We start from the raw sequence: 24,845 nt of genomic DNA, 5'->3' as shown, positions 1-24,845 counted from the left end.
TGGTTAATTGAACCCCAACCACCAAAGTACACCGGTATCTACTGTCTAGTACTCAAATTCGTATAAAACCAACAAACGTTTACTAGGATTTAAACCTCAGATCCTTAGACTACGAAAATTAGCTGTTAAATAACTGATTTGCGATGAAGAATTAACCACTAGACTAGCCCGTTGGACTAGTGACAATGTATATTTGTCAGAGAAAATTGTATTTGGCCACAAAATTTACGGTTTATTTCATCTAAAAAACATAGAAACAGTCGTTAGTAGTTTCTTTTAGTTCTTTTACTTTCCTTGGTTATTTTGCGAATATTCCTTGTAATTACTTTATAGTTTATTTTAGGTTTACTAGATCAAAGTAGGAAAATTATCGTGTAAATAGAAAAAACCGTCTAAATTTATAAATATTAATCCCGTAATTACTTTCATCATAATTAGTTTTTATAATAAATTGTCTGTAATAAATTATAAGCTCATATATAGTTTATAATCTTCGTTAATTTTCGTTACTTCTTTTTAAACTTTCGTAATTTGCCACTAATTTCAGTTGCAATATACTTTTTTACTGATTGTTGTAACTGAAATGAAAAAGGAGATATCGGTGACGAGTACTCTTGCTATAAAATATAAAAACATTGTAAGCCACAGCTGAACCATTAAACTATCTTCTGATTTATCAAATAAAAGGTAAATAAAAAAAATGAATTTATTTTCAACACCAGCTAGGAAAATATTGTTTTCTGTATTTTTATAGAAAATGATTCAAAAATAAATAGTATGAAACTAAAATTAAGAATATTATTTTATAATTAATAAATAAAGTAAAAAAGTAATTATTTAAAACTAAAAAATATTGTAAATCTTTCTTAGATTCGTAAAGCTAAAATAAACCATGAAAATTTCACAAGAAGAAAACAGAATATAATTTTAATTTTCATAAAAAAATCTATTTTAATGTAGCTTACATGTAATAGATTAATTAATAAGGAAAAACCTGTTCCTCCTTATAAAGATGTCTAAGCAAAAATATTCAACCATTTTGCTGTCCTGATGGTACTCTTTTACTTATCTATTTGCTGGTTTTATTATAAATTGAAGAAAAGATTTAAAACAGTCCTAGAATGATTTTATAAACTAACAAAATATTATGAAAAAAATCGTACATATTCAACTACGTACTGAGGTTCATAAAATCTGATTAATAATAGCTTTGAATATTTTGGCAACTTGAACAAAAGGTTGCTTTAAATAGGAAAAAAATACCGTTACTGCTGTGCTAAATGTTTAAATCTTTTTCGCTCTGATAGCTTCTCATTTAACTAAAAATAAAAAGAATTGAAAAGAACTGGACAGGATGAAAAAGTAAAATTTAGATAAATCTTATTTTTAATTGTGGGGCATTTACCCCTTTCTTTTTCCTGTTTAGCCTCCGGTAATTACCTTTCAAATAATACTTCAAAGGATGAATGATGATGATATGTATGGGTGTAAATGAAGTGTAGTCTTGTACAGTCTCAGATCGACCATTCCTGAGATGTGTGGTTAATTGAAACCCAACCACCAAAGAACACCGGTATCCACGATCTAGTATTCAAATCCGTGTAAAAATAACTGACTTTACTAGGACTTGAACGCCGGAACTCTCAGACTTTCAAACCAGCTGATTTAGGAAGACGCGTTCACCATTAGACCAACCCGATGGGTTAACGGGGCATTTACCCCTAACCATCTTATAAAAGTACTTGTTTTGAGTATACCTACGATCAAAATTTAATGATAATTATAAAACTGAATTTGTTAGTTTAGTTTTTAGTTTGGGATATTTTTCAAACATTTTTCATCATATTTCCAGTGATACGGTAAGGAGTAAAAAATGTTCATTTAGCCCAGACCTTTTTTATAGAAATACCACTTCTCAGTATTTCTTAAATTATTGATTCAAATTTGTTAGAATTGTTATTAGATTCAATCCCTGTCGTACACAAACTACTACATGAAATAACGTGACCGTAGATTTAACCATTCTTAAGCTAAAGCATAATGCCGACGTCTGTGGCACGAGTGATAGCCTCTCGGCCTTTCATCTGGAGGTCCCGGGTTTGAATCCCGGTCAGGCATGGCATTTTCGCACGTTACAAAATTTTCATTTCATCTCATCCTCTGAAGAAATATCTAAAAAAAAAGAGTCACAATGCATGGTTTTAGTATTTTTTATCTCAAATGTCTAGAAAAAATAAAAATTTTATTACCGCTAACAGTACATTATATCTATAATAAAAATTATCTTTTCTCTCAATAATATTTTTCTTCGTCTTCTCCGTAAATATTTGTTGACCTTTGGCTTTTTAAGATTAAATTCTTGACAACACCCTAAATCGATCGAGAAAAAAGTCATTAATACAAAATGGATTATCCGTAGTCTGATGAAAAATTCGCGTTCCACATCTATTTCCGTAAACCTCCTTTTTACAAACTCATCAATATTTATTTAAAAATTAATTATATTTAAAAATTTATTTCTCTTCTCTAATATAAAAGAAGATACTTAAAACTTCAATAATTTTTTTCTCTTATGAGTAATTAATTACTCTTGCATTAATTAATTGCATAAATAATTTTATTACCATTACAGTTAGCTGTGGACTTTGTGGACTTTATATATTCATGCTTATCTAATTTTAAGCACTACATCTAAACATTTAAATTGATCGACCATAATCGTTGCTGATTTAGTTGAAGATTACACCACAGATAATGTAGTAACTATATAGTTGACAATTGATTAACAACGTAATTAATTCTTTGTATATTGTTCTACGAATTTATGTCATCATTAACTTCTTGATAACAATAAATTAAATTTATGTCTGCATAAATAATATTAATGTTTTAAATAGAAATTACTTAGATTCAAGTATAATACCTTTAGTAGAATTTTTAATTCTCATAATTTAATATCACTATGCATTATTAGATTCTATTTTCTACGTATTTTTAAAAATAATTTTGTTAAGCACACCTTAACACCCTACTTTTTTTCTGTAAGAGGTAATTATGTGTTAATAAGCATCCCAGACTATCATAAAACATTATGTGATTATTCGAATGGCTGTTTTAAAACGTTGCAACTACGTAGAAACCAATCCAGAAGAACTCTCCTTCATGTTCCATTCTGGACTCTTTGTTTTTGAACTTGGAGTTTTACTATTTTTTGGACGCCTTCTTCATTTAGTGCATGTTAAGTTATTCATACCCAAAAATATATTTACAGACCGTAGACTGTACTGGCTGTCTTAGAGGGCTGGATAGATTAACAAAATTTAAATATGACAGTGCAAAAAAACAAAATAAATTCTCAGAAGGTATATAACAAATCATTGTTAGTGAAATTGTCACTTTAAATTTAAAAAGTAAAAATAAGTTAAATCAGAATTCGTAAGTACTTCGGCTTACTGCTTGGTGAAAATTTAGAGTTACACTTGACAGTTTGCGGGAAATGCAGCCATTTTAACTTATAAATTGTTTTGAGTGGCGTCGTAGTTTGAGCGACTCTCTATAGGCAGTCAAGATATTTATAAATAAATATTTTAAAGTACGGTCTCCTAAGCGGTTGCTGTATGGGCTTACAAACTGGTTAAAAACAGAGTACTTGTCTATTTTTTTCGGAATGTCCAGAACAGAACTTTCTGATTGCCTGCACTGACTGGTCTATTACACTATGATTGTACATATCCATGTACAGTAGGTAGTTAAACATATCTGATTTTGACAAAATTATAAAAAGGGTAGACAGTAAATACAATATACAAATAAACTTGCACAAGAGCCGGTAGTAAACCGTTACCTAAATCAATTTCATAACTATGCATTATCAGCTTTGACGAAAAGGATGCAAGCCCTCACACTGAAATCAGGGAAGAACGAGTCGGACGCCTAGATCAAGGAAAGATACATATATGAATTCGTAAGTGATTTAAAGGAATACTAGTGTGCTTCTACTCTCCGAATAAGAGTTGTATCAAGTCCTGTCCAGTTATAGTGATTTTGTCTGTTATTTTGTGAAGTTTAGCCTATCAGCAGATAAATATTCTTCCTATAGAAGAGTAATATCGTTGAATCTGAAAATAATTCAGTTGAAATAAATAATTAAATAGAGATCGAATATAAATTTTTTTTTGAAAACAAGTATTTTATTTTTTTGTTATTTTTACACTTTTCTTCAGAAGTGCATTCCGTTGACAATTTTTCTAAAGTTTATCTTGAGCGTTTAACTTTCAAAAGTATCAAAAAAAAAATGGTGAGTGTCTAAATTTCACACAAACGTTTAAAGTATTTTGCGTGTCTGTTTATTTGCTTAAATATTCAGCCCGTTGAATCTAAAAAATTTATTCGGAAACAATATATTGTAGAATGGAAGATCCCTACAACTACAATACTGAATCTTAAAATAATCTTGAAATTTGTTAATTCGCTATTAATATAATGCAACTCTGAAAAAAAAAATGCGATTAGTGATGAGATAAGAATGAAATTAGATTTAAATTCAATGACTTTAAATGGACAAATTGATTTTATCTTAAAACGACTAATTTGTGTTTGCAAATTGATAGTTTCGAGCTATTAGTTTTTTTTTTTATAAAAGTATAACAAATGTATATATGTATTATTTATGTTTATTTTTACATTATTATGTTTTTTATATGTAATTTGTGTCACACTTTCGGTAGATTGGACATCGTGTGCAGAGATCCGAGTAATGTTGAACAGTTAATCAGTATTTTACATAAGGTTATAACGATCAATTTCGTAATTATTATGTTGTTTCGAAATGAATAAACTGTTATTGATTGATAAACTGCTTAGTTATTGGAGTAAACGAAGTAGTGAACTTCTGGACTGATGTTGATCTTAATAAGACCGCAAGATTTAACTTTTATTTCTGTATGATTTTTTTATTGAAATAACAAGCGTAATCCTATAAGCTAAATACTGATAAGGGATTAAATGAATAATCGAAGAATAAATTCTTCACCCTTATAAGTCGCGTGTTTGATCCAGTGTTTTGTTATTAATGGCCTTCTGTTTAAGTAATCGCCCTTATATTATGTACTGTTTTTCATTATTTAACGTAAGATTTAATAATTTCAGCTTACTTTATCAATTATTGTAGTCGCTTCACTTTAAGAAATCTTCCGAAAACCAGTTGTTTTATTTTCAGTAGTCAGCAGCCATAAAAATATTACTTATAGCATAACATGCTGGTAGTTTTGACCAAGCGAAGTTACGATTTGTTCTAACACTATCTTTGCAAATATGTATGCAGATAGCCAAATAGTTTTATTATTTTTATGAAAGTTTTCAGTAAGGTTTCTGACTATTAGGTGGAACTATGCATGTGTAACAATTTTTTTCATATAGATTTTCATATTAAAAATTGTGGTTGCTATGATTTTTTAGAAAGGGAATTGGTGGAGAGAAGCAATGGAGGGGAAGTTTCCGTCTCCAGTTCACGCTCCTAAAGATGTCCTTGAACATCACGTGGGTATTCTTTATTATTGATACGACCAGTAATGGGTTGTATCAGTAATACATAGAAAAAGGCTTAGAAGTATGTTAAGAGAACAGTTTTTTGTTAAAAGATATTTTTGTACAAATTATTGATTTATTTACACCCAAAAGACTGAATTACAATTTTTTCAAAATAAATTTAAAATTACAATTGTAATTATCATCTTTTACGATTTTAATTTTCAGTGATACTAATTCAGTATATCAATTGCATGCGCGTACAAAACTGTTATTTCCAACTCTAAATTTTTTATTATGTAAACTTGGTGTAATAGAGTTTAAATTCTAGTACAAAAGATTTATAAATTGATTCTTAAAATAGTAATTAAATTCTTCCAGATTTATTATTCATTTTTACATAAATTTTTATCATAAAAGTTTAATACATATAATATAGACGATTGAAATATAGAGTAAAATAAACTTTTTTTTTGTTTTACGTCGGAAGTCGGAAAATTTGCCTCAACCAAATGCCCAGTAGCGCTTACATACTAGTAGGTGGTAGGGTTCACCGCCTACTGCAGTGGGACCCATTAAAAAACCACTCCCTCACGCAACGTGACGCTGGAATTGCCACCGATGGTATAACGTCAGCACCACGCGCGTCACGGACACATCTCACATTCATACAAATATTTATACCTCTCATTCACACTCTATTTACAAAGATATATATATATATATATATACACACATAACTCCTGACAGTGATGCCGACCCCAGACGGCAAGGCCACGTCCCCCGGGAACCATCGATGACGACAATGCAAGGGCACCCTCGCTATTCACTCCCGAGAGCTGGCGCTTCATCACCGCCCTCACCCGACATCTTCACTGTCCTCCACGTGTTCTTAAATAAACTGTGTTCTTAAAATAAACTGGCAAATCATTTACGTAAATGACACTACAGCTGAAAGTAAGCTTTCAATTTGGGCTATTCAGTGACTCTCACCTTTTATAACTCTACAACCCGAAAAAGTAAAAAAAAGTTATATAATAAATATTCGCAATTCCCCAACCCTAACCCAATGAAACCTAATTAAGACTATTTAGCTCGGTTGATAGCAACAAGTATGAACATCTATATATATAGTGCACAACATGATCAATTCTCTCGTTCCAACTTTATCTATACGTGCTCCTTGTAATTTGGTCTGCTTGCGAACTAATCGCTGTGAGAGCATTTGTTCGAACATGTATATGATAAGTTTGAACTCGTCGTTCTCTCAGCAATATCAAAGAGGCGTAAGGGATTGTAGAATGTCAGTTTAGTTCCGAATGCAAAGCGTGCGTCTGGTGCCTAGTTTCATTTCAAATAATAATAAATGAAGTTTCGGTTTTTTTTAATTGTTTTTTTTTTTTTTTTTTTTTTTTTTTAATTAGATTCTTATGAAAAATGGATAAATTTGTGAAGAAACGAAGTGAGCAATCTACATCCAGTGAATTGATTGGTAAAATATGACAAAATTGTACAATGCAGTTATTTAAATTATGGTTTTATCTCATTGGATGGAAAGCCACCGTGTGTTGTTTGCTTTCAAGTCCTCTCCGTTGAAAGTAACCATCAAAATTAATTCGACACTTGGAAACTAAACATCCGGATCGTAAACGCAAACCCTTGGAATTTTTCGAAATAAAATTACATATTTTGATAAATCAACAAGCTTGTATTTGTAAATCAACCCATATTGATAAAAAGTACAATTGAAGCATTTTATTTCATAGCATTAAGAGTAGCTAAAATGTCCCAACACCATATAGTGGTAGAAAACCTCATACTGCCTGTTGCAGTTGATATGGTCAGTGTTTTAACAGGCGTGGAATAAAGAAAAAAATCCGCTTTCTAACGAACGACACAGTATCAAGGCGAATCGATGACATGGCTGCCGATATTCGCGATCAGAAAATTCAGCAAGTGAGTTCAAGTAAATTTTTTGTATTCAATTTGACGGATCAACAGTGGCAAATATCTCTCAGTTCTTATGTTCTATGAGCTATAAATGCCATAGTAACAGATTAATCAAAGAAATTATATCGTTTTGCAAATCAATACTGGACAAACAACAGGAAAGTGTCTTTTTGATGTTTTTTTATGAAGCTACTGAAAATCAAAATATAGATTGAACAAAATGTATTGCATTATGTAGTGATGATGAAAATGCGATAACAGGAAAGAACAGTGGAATTCTGAAAAAAATTAAAAGATCGTCTTCTACCAAGGGTGGAATGAACGCACTTCTTCCTTCACAGACATACTATTGCCACATAGAATATACCGGAAAATTTCAAAACTTTCTTTGTAAAACTGTAAAAATGGTTAATTTTATTAAAAGTCGACCGATACAGATTGGACTATGTGCCAGACTATGAAATGAAATGGGGGCGAAAAGAAAACAAATCTCTTCTTTTCCATACAGCAGTCAGATGGTTATCGCTGGGGAAAGTGTTAACCAGGTTATTGGAATTGTGAGATGTATTAATAGTACATTTTTCTAGGATAAACAAAGGCCAATCTTAATTTTGGCCAATGAGTTTATGTTGCTGTTGGCTTACTTAGCTGATGTATTTTTGCATTTACACGACTTAAATGTGAATTAAGTCTCCTAGTGTTAGGAGAAGACCAATTTGGTTTCAGGAAAAGTATAGGGACAAGGGAAGCAATTTTAGGCCTCAGATTAATAGTAGAAGGAAGATTAAAGAAAAACAAACCAACATACTTGGCGTTTATAGACCTAGAAAAGGCTTTCGATAACGTAGACTGGAATAAAATGTTCAGCATTTTAAAAAAATTAGGGTTCAAATACAGAGATAGAAGAACAGTTGCTAACATGTACAGGAACCAAACAGCAACAATAACAATTGAAGAACATAAGAAAGAAGCCCTAATAAGAAAGGGAGTCCGACAAGGATGTTCCCTATCGCCGTTACTTTTTAATCTTTACATGGAACTAGCAGTTAATGATGTTAAAGAACAATTTAGATTCGGAGTAACAGTACAAGGTGAAAAGATAAAGATGCTACGATTTGCTGATGATATAGTAATTCTAGCCGAGAGTAAAAAGGATTTAGAAGAAACAATGAACGGCATAGATGAAGTCCTACGCAAAAACTATCGCATGAAAATAAACAAGAACAAAACAAAAGTAATGAAATGTAGTAGAAATAACAAAGATGGACCACTGAATGTGAAAATACGAGGAGAAAAGATTTTGGAGGTAGAAGAATTTTGTTATTTGGGAAGTAAAATTACTAAAGATGGACGAAGCAGGAGCGATATAAAGTGCCGAATAGCACAAGCTAAACGAGCCTTCAGTAAGAAATATAATTTGTTTACATCAAAAATTAATTTAAATGTCAGGAAAAGATTTTTGAAAGTGTATGTTTGGAGTGTCGCTTTATATGGAAGTGAAACTTGGACAATCGGAGTATCTGAGAAGAAAAGATTAGAAGCTTTTGAAATGTGGTGCTATAGGAGAATGTTAAAAATCAGATGGGTGGATAAAGTGACAAATGAAGAGGTATTGCGGCAAATAGATGAAGAAAGTAGCATTTGGAAAAATATAGTTAAAAGAAGAAACAGACTTATAGGCCACATACTAAGGCATCCTGGAATAGTCGCTTTAATATTGGAAGGACAGGTAGAAGGGAAAAATTGTGTAGGCAGGCCACGTTTGGAGTATGTAAAACAAATTGTTGGGGATGTAGGATGTAGAGGGTATACTGAAATGAAACGACTAGCACTAGATAGGGAATCTTGGAGAGCTGCATCAAACCAGTCAAATGACTGAAGACAAAAAAAAAAAAAAAAAAAATGTGAATTTTCAAGGACGTAATAAAAAACTTTTATTAATGACAGACAAAGTTCATGCTATCATTTATAAGCTTGATATCTGGATTATATGTCTTCAAAACCAAAATTCTGATATGTTTCCACTCACTTCCGATTATACTGAGAAAAATTTGGATGAAGAAGACACTTATTCACAGCAGTTTAAATGGCTGAAAATGCATTTGCGTGAGCTAAAAATTCAGTTGACGGAGTATTTCTCGAAAGATAAAAATGATTTCTCGAAGCGATGGGTACTGAATCCGTTTAGTGAAAACGTTGCTGCAGCTGCTAATTTATCAGTTGAAATTCACGACCAGCTTATCGAAATGTCTAACGATAAAATGTTACAACTGTAATTCACATTTGCTTAGATAAGTTTCAGTTTGCTCATCGAAATTTAGTCACTGAAGCATTAAAAATATTAATCCCTTTCGCCAGGTGTTACCTCTGTGAAAAGGTTTTTTCGTCTACGGTTGAGCTTAAAACTAAACATAGGAATCTCTTTTATTACTTGAAAACAATTTGTTTTTGTGTGTTTCTAACATAGATCTATCCATGTATGGAGAAACTTTAAAATGAAAAACAAACGCAGCCATATCATTAATATATTTTCTTTATATGTATACTTTTAAATGTAAGTAAAATGTATATAATAAATGATTTCATTATTGTTTACATGTAAAGTTATAGGTTAATTTTATGACTCCCCCTCTTTCATACCACCGTCACCGCCAGTTTGAGAAACGCTGGCCTATTATATTTATTTTATTGTCCGTACAAAATTTAAAATTACTTAATCTGAAACAGTTCGATAACTAGTAATCCGAATAATTTTTATCGAATAACTTTTATCAATGAGTTTTTCAGCTTTGCTATGTTTTTCTGAATTCATTTCGATTTTAGAAACATTTTTTCTTCTGATCGTTTAAAATCTGTAAAAATTCTAAATAAAAAAACTTCTGGTTTTTTCTTCTGTAGTTTTCAAACTTTTAAACCGCTAAAATGTTTAATTTATGTCTTTTTTAAGATGTAAATATTTATAGATATATTGTTTTGGAGTTTTTACTTGTCTAGTTATATTTAATAAGTTTTCGTTAAAAATTTCTGAAATTTTTTCTCAAAGAATCTTTCAAATCTTTTTTTTTTTTTTTTAATAAGTTATTTAACTTTATAAATTGTTTTTAATCTTCTGTTGATTTACTAAAAATTAAATAGCAATCAATAATTCAGAAATAAGATTTTTAATTACTTTATTAGTAGATTGTTTTCAAATGTAAATCGATTATTAAAGAATTTACTAGTCGCATTGTTTAGGACTGTTTCCTGTAATAATAACTTGCGTTCGTCACAACCGGTTGTCGACGGAATATTTAATTATTTACAGTAAAAAAATTATTTAACTTATTGCGTGTGTAATCACGTTAACATTATTGTTGTTTTTGTTGCGGGGGTCAGTTAAAATTTAGATAATGAATTGTTTGTGGAAAAAGGAATTGTCTGTGGACAATCGAGCGGTATGTACTAGTTATTTTAATTTTACTGTGTGGAGAGTGAAATAAAATTGATAATGAATTGTTTTAAAAATGAACATACCTCTAGCCAGTAGAGCCGTGAGGGTTAATCTTAGTACATACCAACGCACTGGTGTACGAGTCAGTCGTCTGTTGACGGTATTAGTGTTTGTGTCGTCCCGTCTATCGCTTACCTCGTTTCGTAGACGAGTTGAATTATTTAGAATGAAATTTTTTCCGGTGTCTTACATTCTTTTAAGACGACTGTGATATACTTACAATAATACTCGATAACTCGACTATTTTATAAGTTACTCGACTTAATACTATTATTTATGTACGTACCATTATTATATTTTATTGTTTATCTTGGCATAGAACAAACTTAATTTAGTGCTTATCCCTACTAGTTAAAAGGACAGGAATTTTTTACATTGTGTTTAAAAAGGGTAATTTAATCCGCTGTTTAATAAATTTAACTTATTTTCATTATGTCTGAAAATAATGGATTTCGTCTAGAGGCCAACGATATCGTTATTGAAGGTATGTTCTTCCTCGAACAAAATTTTAAAACAAAATTTTAAAACAAAATTTGTTTTAAATTAAAATTTATTGAATGTTTAGTTTAAAAAAACAAACTGTATTAGGTTTAAAGTTATTATTTTTAATTACTTATTTAATTAACATGAAAAAATTAACTTATCAATAATTATTTACCTTTTTGTTTGCTATTCCGATGTTATTCTTAATTTCCATATGCATAAGAAAGTTCCTGAGGATATTAACCGGATATTTTATTAGTACATTACTAATATTAAGTCATATTAAAAGTAGGCCATTGTCATTTTCATTGGATCCAAAGATACACGTATACCCTTAATAATTTCCCTCGTATGAATAATTTTTTAAAATTTCAGTGGAATTGTAAAAGCTCATCATGACTTGCTGTTCATATCGTATAAAAATTTCTTGTTTTGCACTGTTTATTCCAATCGTTCTTATATTAGAGTTGCTTTCTGTCAAAGTAACGATGTTTATTTTCATTCCATTTGGACAACAGAGTATAGGTGTTAATGTTGACATTCAACAGTATTCGATTCAAGAAAGAAAAAATTTCAGTCCTCAGTTAAGCCTGACATGGAATGATTGTTATTTTTGAGAACGGTTGATTTTTCCTTTTTTTTGTTTTAGTGTGATTTGCGTCTTATGTCGGATTGAGTACAAAGACAAGATTATGGCACTCATAAATAGAACAAACATTTAATTTCTATTAATATCTTGTATTATTTAAAAAATGATTCTGGTTAGGATTAAAAAAAAAATCATACAACTGCATCAACAATAAAAAAATAACTAATTAAAATTGTTTATGACTTAATGTGTTCCCAATATGTTAAAATGAATTTTCCTTACAAAGTAGTAAGTTTATAATGAAATGCGAAAATTAAGCTGACGCATAGATAATCGGCCGACAAGAATATATATATATATATATATATATAAAAACGTATTTTATACGTTATATATAACAATGTATTTGTATAACGAGTACAAAAATTATAAAACAGGTATAACAATTACTAAAGTTGTATCACATTAAAATTATGTAAAATTAAGTCCAGTTACTGTAATATAATTTGGTTATCGATCTGGTATAGTTTTATACCGAAATATTACGGAGATAATTTTGTTTACCTTATATCGTAGGTGTAAGTATACCAGAAATATAAGCATGTAATTATATCTTTAATTGTATTTGAGTCCGAGTTGTGTAACATAACATTAAGAATAGCTTTTATAATAATTGATCTATAGAATTCTACACTTTTGCAGTAATGGACCAAGTCGTATTGAAGTAATACTAAGAAAAACCTACTTAAAGAATTTATTGTCAAAATATATATTTTTACTTTCCTGATATCATAGCTGTAGAACTATGATGCAAGTAGGAAAGTATGGTAATCAGTTAGAATATGGAGTATGAGATTTTTTTTGCATTTCTCGACGTTTCATAACCAGGAAACCCAAAAAAGAAAAAACGGAAGGTAATGTTTGTACGTACGTACATGCGTTGGTGTGTTTGAACCTTAATTATTTTTGACTGAATAAACCTATTTTGATGAGATTCTGTACAGATTCGTGTATATTGCGCAATTAATTGGTAAAATTTTGAGGTCAATATTTTCAGGTGTTGGTAGGAGAGTCACTTTTCTTAAAATTTTGCAAACATAAACTCGATTTATAATAAAGCCAATACAATCGTGCATACTTAAATTATTTGTTTTTAATTTGTTCCAAAATTCCCGCTTCCTAAAAAATCAAAAAAGTCTATCTTTTTCTTTATTGCATATTTTTTTAATGTCCTAGGCATAGAGGAAGTTCAAGTTACCCAAAAAAAACAACAATAATTTCCAGGCAATATTGAGGATGGGGAAGCCCATCAAAGTTTATAAATAACGATTTTTTAAATTTTTTAAAACTTTCTTGGTTTATATTTAAGCTTTTAATATAAATTAAAAATTAAATAAACTTTTAATAATAATATTAAAATAAAATCTCATAATTGGCGTCACCACCAAAAGAAAAACGTAGATAACCTTTTATTGGTTGTACATTTTTTAGTAGAATTTTGTTTAGTTTCTTCAATTTATCATAGTAAACGTAGAAAAATCAAAATATTTTCTTGGAGATTGATTTTTGAGATGAGGAAGCAGAAAAAACTTAAAAATGCCTATTTATTTAATTTATTTTTTATTTATTTAATCATATAATGATTATTTTACAGTAAAATTTCATCACAAATTACCCCCACCCAAAAAAAAGAAATCTTAAGTAACCTTTTTCATGCGTAATTAATTTTTCACTGTCACTCTCTGTAAAAAATAATGTTGCGTGGGTTGTATGTTTCTTTGTTTGATGTACGTGCTCACATATTTACTTCCTTGTACGAAGTAAATGAAGTATTGTGATCGCGAAAAATTTCGGTATTCAGATTTCAACGGAACTATCCATTTTCACCATCCCTAAATCCATTTTTACCAGTTTCGGCGTGACGTCTGTGCGTATGTATATTGCTTAACTCAAAAACGATTAGCCGTAGGATGTTGAAATGTTGGATTTAGGACTGTTGCAACATCTAGTTGTGCACCTCCTTTTTTGATTGCAATCGACTGGCCCAGAAGTGTCCAAAAATCCAAAACATTTGGATTTTGGACTTTTTCTTAACTGTAGTAATGAGCTCTCATTGAGAGCTTTTCAACGATATATAAGTGGTATTTATTTTCATTGATTCCAAAGTTATAGCCAAATAAAATTTTAATTAATGAAATATTTGGATCACACAAGATGAAGGCTAATCGGTTCAAATCCGACTTCATCTCCTTTTTTTAATTAAAATATATTGATTTATTAATAATTATTAACCTTTTATTGTAAAAAAAATTACAATAAATAATAATTCAATAGTAACAATAAAAAAAATTATGAAAAAATATCAGAAGTTATTAATGAAATAAAGTTTTATGTACTTTTCATTTAAAAAAAAAAAATGTGCATATATAATTTAATAGGAACTCATGTGATGTCCTCATATTATTATTTTAGCTGCTATGGCACAGCGGACCCGTGATGCGCTGAACAGCTGGACAACCGCGAGCAGCACACGAATGATTCATTCGTTCGAACAATTTATACTTCTTAATACGAATGATTTATCTAAAATAATATTTATTTTTTGGGGATAAAAAATGAAACATTGGGATTAGAGTTGTGTTAAAAACAGGTAAAATATTCAGGATTTTGAAGCTTTCTTTGTAAAAGTTTTTGTTGTTAGTACGCTAAATTCGTGAAAGTTATTTAGTTAAAATTGGCAAAAACCTTTATCAAGATCATGTGTAATGAAAAAAATAACTACAATTTTCGGGGCGGGCCATAGGACCGCCTTTTTTTCTGGTTTAAGAATATATAACCAATACCAGGAAAGTATTACAACTTCGTTGTCAGATTTTTTTAATATTTATATAATTTCAGTATTGCTCAAGATTTCATTCACTTTTTTTCTGTTCATAAATATCACCAGTGAAAATTACACAAAATACCTAAAATATTTCAATTATTGAAATAAAAATGTTGTTTAAGTTTAGAATTTTATTACGTTTTTGCTTTTCAAAACAGAAAACAACGTTTATTTTAAAATGTTTTTTTTTTTAAAAAGAAATATTAGAATAATTATACGGTAACATTATTTCGGTAAAGAAACTATTATTTACTAGGTTAACTAGTTTTGGAAGCCATGATAGAAACTGCTCCTGATACGCTGCGAATTACGGATTATTTCATTAATCCAAGATAATGGACATATATATATATATATATATATATATATATATAAGTATTCAATTTTGTATTTTTTTAACGCTATAGAAATGTTATTTTAACTGTATAATAATGTTAAATTTAGCAACATCTTATTTTCATTCCATAATTTATAATTTAATAATTTAATTAATATTAAATAATTTAAATATTTAAATATTAAATATTTAAATTTAAATAATTTAAATATTAAATAATTTAATATTAATTAATAATTAATTTAATAATTTAATTAATTAATTTATAATTTAATAGTTACTCTATCACGATATTTGGCATGCCGATAATAATTAAAATGCCCAATTAAAGTGAGAAAGTACTGGTAAAATTATTGAAATTTCAACGTCAAAAATTAAACAAAATAACGTAAAAAATGGAAATAAAAAAAATAATTGTAATTTTTAATTTTCGTAATTCTAATCTTTTTCGTTTGTTGACGATTAAATGCATTAACTAGATCAGCTGAGTTATAATTACTTTCCTGTTGATTTCTCTTTTTTCTGTAAATGCTCTTGACGGTAATATCTTTTAGGTTAAAAGTTATCAATGGCTTAACTATTTATTGATTAATTATGTTCATTTTCTAAGGTTTTAGATTTCTAAGGTCATTGTCTAAGGTCTTTTCTATATGATAATTATGGTATCATTAAACGTTTCCAAGATCACAATGCCTTAGAATTGAATATAAACTCTTTTATAATATAGCAGTCTGTCTTATCCACTCGTAATTATAACACAATGTCGTTAATTAAACCACAATGACCAAAATATTAGTAGTGGTTGGGAATTCGTTTCCAATTATAAAATAAAAAAGCGCTGTAGCTATGCTGTGGTGCTGCTGAAGGACTGGCGTTCAGATACGGTTACTGGACAACAGACTTTAAAGGAGGAGGTTCTCAATTAGATCTCCTCAATTAAGATGGACCCGTATGTATTTTTTATGTATGTTTAAGCCTTGCTAGTCACCAATAGACCGATTTCGATGACTCTTATTTGCGTGTAGCGGAAAGTTGCTTTGATGATTCTACTTAAAGTTTTTTTTCACCCTAAAATATTTTTTCGTTTTCAAATTTATTTTAGCACGTAGCAGCTATTAAATACGTATACTGCAAATTCACTAAACACTGGCTTTGTTAAGTGATGACGGAATGCTTGTTTCTTTAGTATCTTTATAACATATAAGTCTCTTTGATATTTATTTTACTTATATAAAAATCAATGCTTATATAAACAAAAGCTTATTCTCGCAAAGAAAAAAAAAGAAGAAAACAATACTATTGAATTCACATAACAGAACGCTTATTGAAGAAATAATGTAACGTACTCGTATTGTATTAAATTTAATTTAAAATAAAACTTTAAATTTAGAGTTTATTTTTTTTCAATAGTTTACCTTTCTTTACGTGGGTGAGCTATTTTATGTAGTTTCTGTTTTTTCTCTATATTTATAAGAAAAAACACAATCATCTCATGCGATCATCTATCTTTATTTTTATTAAACTTTAGTTACGTTATACGGCGTTGCCAAGGTTATAAATTACAAAGTTTTCATATAAAATAAAATAAATATTAATTATTTCCACAATAATTGTGAAAGACCTTCGCGATTAATATACTTATTAAAACTCTTCGATAATATATTGTGTTTATTATGTATTATTTTTACTACTTATTGTGTAAATAAGTTGATATTCTTTTACAATACTTTAAGTTAGAAACAATTCTAAAATTTATTTTGCCAAAGAAAATGTAGAAAACCAATTTAAAAAAGGATATCGTTTGGTTCCGAAAACTAAATAACATTATTTAGTATTCGTGTTTTTATTATGAGTATTTTTTGCCAGCCTCTTTGGCGCGAGAGGTAGCGTCTCGGCTTTTCATCCGAAGGTCCCGGGTTCGAATCTCGGTCAGGCATGGCATTTTTCACACGCTACAAAAATTATCCTTTATCTCATACTCTGAAGCCAATACCTAACGGTTGTCCCGGAGGTTAAAAAAAAACAAATCATTATTAATTCTTTTGTTTTACATACATACATATATACCGAGTGATCATTTAAAAAGTTATCATATTTATAATTCAACAGCTATCAGTTCCGTCGCATTTTTGTTTTCAGGCATGTACACCAATCTCCAGGGAACTTTTTGAAATTATTTCAAAGGGGTGGAATCCACCCTCTCCGCTATACCTACCATAACTCAAAAATCTTAAATAGCAATGGTAAAATTTAATTACATTCATTGACAACCCGAAAAAATAATGAATTTTTGTGAAAATAAAATTAAAATCCGCCAACCTTTCGTTCGGTAGATGCGAAAAACCATTTAGGGTAGTACTTTTTTTTAATTTCAGTCGAACAAAAATAACTATAAAATTAGGTAATATTACTTCTTAAACCATTTGAAACAATCATAATCTGTGGACTAAAACTGTGAAAATTATTTTTTTAAATTACCAACACAAAATTTCGCCGTTAAATATTTTCTAAATTTTCAAGGTTTGAAAATTTATTTTTTCAAATAACACGATGTAGTTTGTGATACATAATTGAAAGGTCCTTTGAATTACCAGTAATTTGGTACAAATAAAATAAAAATTTATTCATTTGTATTGAAGTTATGATTAAAAATGTGTTTTTTAGGTTATGTTGGGATACAGTATTACTGCCCAAAGCATTAGGTCTGAAATCGTCCGTTCTTGTTAAAAATGTGAATTTTACGTTTCTCCAGCATTGAGAAAAAGTACCAGTAAACACAGCATTATAACATCAGTTAAACATACGAAAAATCAATAATAAGGTACCTACTTCTTTGCTGGCAACATGTTGAAAAATTGATTACCTTGTTATAACAGGTTATATAATTTTCCGCCAATTATTGAGATCTTAGTTTGTATGGTAAATTTTTGCCAGTTATTTTCTTTCATATTGTATTTAATTAGCGGCAAGAAGCATTTATTATATTTATTTATCATCATGTTTAATTTAAATTGTGTTCTGCAGTTAAAATTGGCATTTGGTTTATGTTGTTGTTCTACCATTTGGCCTTTCATTTTTTGTATTTAGTAAATTTGTCTCGCTAAAAAAAAATTCTTCGTGTTCTAAAAAAAATTCAAATTTTTCTGACTTCTTTTATTCGACTTATCTTACCCCGTTTTATTTAGGATTAAATTTTCTACAAGTATTTTAAAGGTTTTACGTGTTTATTACCAATTTAACAAAGTTGTTCTACAGGGTTTTTTACTCCAATTTATTGGTTTTTCATCTCAACTGTCTCAAAAACTACTGCAGATACGGTTCTGAAACCTATTTTACTCGGTTTTTCAGGTCAAAAAGCATAAGAAAGCACTAACTCTACTCCTTAATTAACGTCCTAGAAATTTCAGTACTACCTCATTTCACCGGGGTAGATAAAATCTGAGTGAAATCTTCCACTAACTTAACTTGTAAACGTAGCATTATAGGACATATGTTGAAATGAACTTTTTCCATTATTTTTTCGAGTACAGTAGGTTTTGAAAGTCCTGGGAGAACTTCGTGAGACACTCTGTATTGTATCGAGAGTGTTTATAAAAACTGTTTCAAGAATTCAGAAGATGATTCCCCACTTCCAAATAAAGAAAAAGCCTTTTATATATGTCCGGAAACGCTTAGTTTACCAGCTATCCGCCATTTTGTATTTTAATAATTTTATTAATGTTATCAAATAAATAGATTATAATAATTTCATAGCATTGAAAATATTACAATAAAATAAAATGTAATTGAAACTCTTATGAAAATATTATAGTAATAAATAATATTGACATTGAAAAATAATTTCCTTTAAAACAGATGTAAGTTTTTCCTTAAAAAATCATTGTAAGTGTAAATAAAACTACGGTTTATCTTTTGCTAATAAGTGTATATAATGATCTGTGCTGAACGAATTATTTTTTACCATTATCTTATTCACCATGACAAGTAATGTGAATCATATTTATACTAAATTAGAAATGACTGATATGCATTTAATGTACGGCCTCGCACTTGCAACACCCTTGAGGCGAAACGGCTGTATCAGGAACATTTTCCCAATCTACTTACTTTTTCACACAATGTTTTCATCCATTCTTTGACGGCTCAGACACACAGGAAGCTTAAAACCGGAAAATCGTGGTAAATCAGGAGGACCGCGTTCAATATGTACACCCGAATTCGAGGGGGTGTGTTAAATATCTAACGATCGCGAAACGAGTACTAGAGAGCTGGCCTAGGAGTTTAATGTTAGTAATTCAATAGTTTGGAAGATTTGCTTGAGCAAAAATTCCATACCTATCACTATTTTACTTCGAAATTATACTCAACGTGTTTGTCTATGCCAGTGGCTAACCCAAAAATGTACTAATCCGAATTTTTTTAATGACATCCTCTTTACCGATGAAGCCAAATTTATATGATCTTCTTAACACCCAAAACTCGCACATGTGAACAACTGAAAACCCTCATGCCATTTCAGAGAACCGCCAGTAATAACAGTTTTCTGTAAACGTATGGATTGGTGTTCTGGGTAACCACTTATTTATCTGTTTTTTTTACTAAAACGCTCAGTGGTGAAAGATATTTACATTTCTTGACCTGTGATCTTCCACTTTTACTCGAAAATTTGTTACTAAACACAAGCAACAAATTGTGATTCATGCTGGATGGGGCTCCAGTTTATTACAGATTACAAGTTTGAAATCACCTAAACGAGGTATATCCAAACAAATGGATTGATGGAGGAGGCCCGTAGTATGGCCTGCATGGTCTCTCGAACTCAATCCTCTTAACTTTACCTTATGGAACCATTTAAAGACACTTCTATACGACATCCCCATTGATATCATAAAAGAATTGCGCACAAGAATTGCAAATGGGATTGAGAGGATTTATCAGACAGCTGGCATCTTTGAGAGAGTCCTGCAGCCAATAAAAAATCGCCTGCATGCATGTGTTTTGACTGAGAGCCGCCATATTGAACAACTAGTGTAGTTTCTTTTATTAAGCTTTTATTATTTAAAATGATAATTTATTGTTGTTAAATCAATTTTGATTGTAAAAAAGAACAGTTTGTTTAATAACTAGTGTCTGTTAACGAAAAACGTATAATACAAATTATTTTTAACATTAATATTATTTATTATTATATTATTTTCATGATTTCAGTAATATTTTATTTTATTGTAATGTAAATATTATTAAATTATTATAATTTATTACATGAAGACATTAGTCATAACAACGATTAGTATTAAATTAGTCTTTACAAATAAAATTTATATGTTTCTAAATAAAATGTTTTTATTATGTTTACAAATTGTATAATCTTATAATCTGTATAGCTTATGTAATCTGTGCGTTTTAGACATATTTTCGAGTCCCTATTGAAATGGAAAACATTAATGAAAATAATATTTTTAATGGCCGGTTTTTGGCTATTGATAATTACTACTCGAACCTAGACGAATTTTCGCAAGATTACTCCTGTTTATCGAAACTGAGTATACTTCATTTAAATATTAGGACTATTCGCGGTCATTGGGATGAATTCTTGATTCACCTAGGTAATACTAACGTAGATTTGATAGTTCTCACAGAAATAAACATTACGGATAATGAAATAAGTTTAATTAATTTTTATCAGATTAATGGCTATGACTCCTATCACTGTGTCCGGAATATTAGGTCTGGTGGTGGTATTTTAATTCTTTGTCGTAGCACAATCAGTGCTGAAAGAATAATGTTGGATTTGACTGTCTCAAGTTGTGAACTATTATGCATTCAGGTTTCAGTGAAATTGGGCGTTAAGACCGATGATTTTACGATAATATGCTATGATTTAAATGATATAATGATAATATTTAAATGATAATATGCTTAGATTTAAATGTTCATGAATTTTTACATGATCTTGAAAATATTCTTCATAATTGTAATAATAATAATGCGGTCTTAATCGGAGATATGAACATTGATCTTACTAAGGAAAATACTGTAGTTAGTTACTATCAAACCTTATTACATACAACGGGATTCATGTGTTGCATATCTGATATAAAGAGGGAGGAAATAAGAGATGGGGTAATTGTTAGATCTTGTATAGATCACATTTTTATTAGAGGCTTTCCTGATTACGTTTTTTCTGGAGTAATTGAAACTAAAATTTCTGATCACTATGTGGTAATAGCAGATCTGTTGTACAAGAATTCATCCCAACGATCGATGGATGACAGTCTTGGTTCATTTTACTTAGATAATGCCTTAATTAGATATAAGTTAGATAGCATAAATTATGACACCTTAGGTAATAAGATGGATAATAATCCATCTGCATATGAGAAATTCGTTGAAATAATTAATTCTGTGTATAACAGTTCTTTAGTTCGCAGAAATACTGATAGGGTTAAAATTCAAAATAGAAAAAAACCATGGATGACAGATGACATTCTAAATAAAATAAAGTATAGAGACAAACTGTTCAAAAAATGGAAAAAAGCACCAGCTAACCTGGAAATTCGAAAAGATTACATATTATATAGAAATAAAATTAATATTGAAACACGAAAAGCGAAGGAGAAGTATTTTAATGATAAATTTAAAAATTTTCAAAAGAATGATATTAAAGGTAACTGGAAACTACTTAACTCTTTGATGGGGTTACCCTCTAAGCGTAACTTAGACGATACTATAATTAAATATGTAAGCGGTACATCTAATAACGCGGGTAAGGTCGCTGCAGACATTATCGGTAAACACTTTGTAACTTCAGTAGATGATATTAAACATAATTGTATACATACGTTCTTGAAATTCACGGGTGGCAATTGCATGCAGCTTGTGTCTTTTCATTTGCCTTTAAGTTCTCCTAAACAAATAGAAAATATAATTTCATCTATGAATGATAAAAAATCGCCAGGTGTAGATGGCATACGGATCAAAGATTTGAAATATGTCGTTAATAAAGTCAGCCCTTTAATTTCAATTATAGTAAACAATATAATTAAATCAAGGAGGGTTCCTGATGTACTGAAGATGTCTATTGTTAGACCTATCTATAAAGCTGGTTCTTTTAAAGATTTAAATAATTATCGGCCAATTTCTATACTGTCATGTATCGAAAAAGTTTTTGAACGGTATGTCTCTATGCATGTTACTAAATACCTTGATGATAACAAATTAATCAGTGAAACTCAATATGGTTTCAGAAAGGGGATTGGGACTAATGATGCTATAATTGATTTATCTGATTTTGTCAATATTAACTTAAATAAATGTAACCATGTAATCTTACTTTTTTTAGATTTTCGTAAAGCTTTTGATACGTTAGACCATCATAAACTTCTAGATGCCCTAAATAAGCTAGGGTTTAATGGCCCTTTTAATAATATGCTACAAAACTATTTAAGTAACAGAAAACTTATTGTTAAAATTAAAGATAAATATAGTGATAGATACGAAACGGATAGTGGCATGCCTCAAGGGTCTATCTTGGGCCCAACACTTTTTAATCTGTACGTTAATGATATGTCTAGCGCGATCTCTAATTCATGTCTGTTGCAATACGCTGATGATAGTGTTTTAGCATTTGGACATAAGTGATTGGAAGAAGCAGAGTTTTTAATGCAAGAAGATTTTAATAATCTATTAAAGTGGCTTCATGACAAAGGCCTAATTATTAACGCTAAAACAACTGCTGTTTTACATGTAAGATCTCCTTATCTTCAATCCCAAAGACCAATAAAAATTATTTGTCATACATGTGACTGTATAAAAAATTACCACATAAATTGTAATTGTGAACATCTCCAGAATGCTGACAAATACAAATATTTGGGTATACATTTTGACTCTTTTTTTAGATGGGATCACCATATAAAACACATATGTAAAAATTTAAGAGTGGTTGCTATGAAATTCCACCACATCTCACCCCTATTACCAATTCACTGTAAACGCTTACTCTATTCATCCTTGTTTGAATCTGTTATTCGATACGGCTTGACAGCATGGGGATCAGCCGCAGATTATCTCATAAATAAAATTAATTTAATACAAAATAGGGTCCTCAAAGATATTGCTCTTTATGATTCTGATAACAATTATGACACTAATTTAAATAATCTTACAAGGTTTATGTCAGTTAGAGGTCTATTTAAATTCTTAATTAATTTTAAGAACTTTTACAACAGTGAATACAGGGTAAATGTAGAAAGTGGATACAATTTGAGAGCAATGAGCTTTATCACAGATAGATATAATAATACTTACGGTAAGCGATTAAAGAAGTACGTTGTTCCTGCATTACTTAATTCTTTACCGAATCACCTCAATAATGTAAAAATGAAAAAAAATGATTTAAAAAAACTTCTCATTGAGTGGGCATTAATTATAACGTAATAGGTACTAACAGGATTCATGTTGGATTTATACTGGCAGTCCAGACAATTATAACATGATTATAGTTATTATTTTAATGTTGATAATTATTGTAAATCAATAAATAATGTATTATTGAATGGTTAAAGCTTAGTTATTTATTTTCTTTATGTAATTGTTGCAACAAGATATTAATTGTGTAATTCGTTGTTGTAATTAAGTATAGTTTTGTTTCTTGAATATAATTTTAGTTATTAATAAAGTTATTCCAGTTGAGATTGTGTCCAATTATTTCATTTTCTTCAGGAGGAAATGAAAACTGGGTTTTTAATCTAATGACCCACTTCAAGAAACTTTGCCAAACTTTGTTAGTTAAGAATGGATCTGAATAAATAAGGTGTCATTTTCTTTGTTATACAACGCTTAATTTTTTTTTATAACATATTTAAATAAAACAGTGGTTGCATAGATATTAACAATTAAATAGTTCATATGGCCACCACTTTGAAATGGATTGAAAGATCAAGTTCATATTTTTAAACAAATAAACCTCTAGTATTCATCACTATACCAAATTTCAGCTCGATATGAATAACCATTTTTGAGAAATAAAGTTTTATATTAAAAATACAAAATGTCCGATATCCAGTAAACTGAGCATTTCTGACTTATGTTGTAGTTTTTTTCTTTATTTCGATATGGAGGACCATCTTCTGAATTTTTGAAACTTTTTTCATAAACATCCTATATATACGTATATGCCCACTGGGCTGGTCTATTGATTAACTCGTCCTCACAAATCAGTTGTTTAAGAGCTGATTTTTGAAGTTTAATGTTCAAATCCTGGTAAAAATTAGTTGCTTTTATATGTATTTGAATATACTAGACAGTGGATACCAATATATATTGGTGGTTGGGGTTCAATTAACCATACGTCTCAGGAATGTAGAAAAGCCATGTGGTTTTCAGACAGCATATTAATATTTTAGAGTACCTTCAATTCTTTATTCTTTTTATTCAATTTTTCCGAATTTAAATTTTAAAGTCCGGTGGATTTAATGATACTTTTTTGAATGGATGCTCTTTCTGATGGTAATCTACGAGATGGATTTGTGTGTGGAAATTTGTAACATACAAAAAATGAATTTTTGATTGAGATTGGAAACCG

At 29.5% G+C, this 24,845-nt stretch overlaps 1 protein-coding gene across 3 annotated transcripts in view; it reads left to right on the top strand.

Annotated features, from left to right (window-relative positions):
• Positions 1-24,845, top strand: part of LOC142318819 (sodium/hydrogen exchanger 9B2-like) — a 188,751-nt gene that overhangs the window by 66,004 nt on the left and 97,902 nt on the right. Inside the window, exon 1 of one of the 3 annotated variants that reach the window (XM_075355330.1) lies at positions 11,054-11,450. The exons of the other annotated variants lie outside the window; for them this stretch is intronic. Within the exon in view, the coding sequence (XP_075211445.1) occupies positions 11,399-11,450 (52 nt within the window). The 5' untranslated portion in view covers positions 11,054-11,398. Of the gene's footprint in view, positions 1-11,053; positions 11,451-24,845 lie in introns of those variants that run through there. 3 annotated transcript variants of the gene reach the window in all.

Source organism: Lycorma delicatula, chromosome 2 (assembly GCF_047948215.1).
Source record: "Lycorma delicatula isolate Av1 chromosome 2, ASM4794821v1, whole genome shotgun sequence".
Lineage (NCBI taxonomy): Eukaryota > Metazoa > Arthropoda > Insecta > Hemiptera > Fulgoridae > Lycorma > Lycorma delicatula.
The sequence above is the reverse complement of the archived record's forward strand: the minus strand, read 5'-3'. Positions and strand labels throughout refer to the sequence as shown.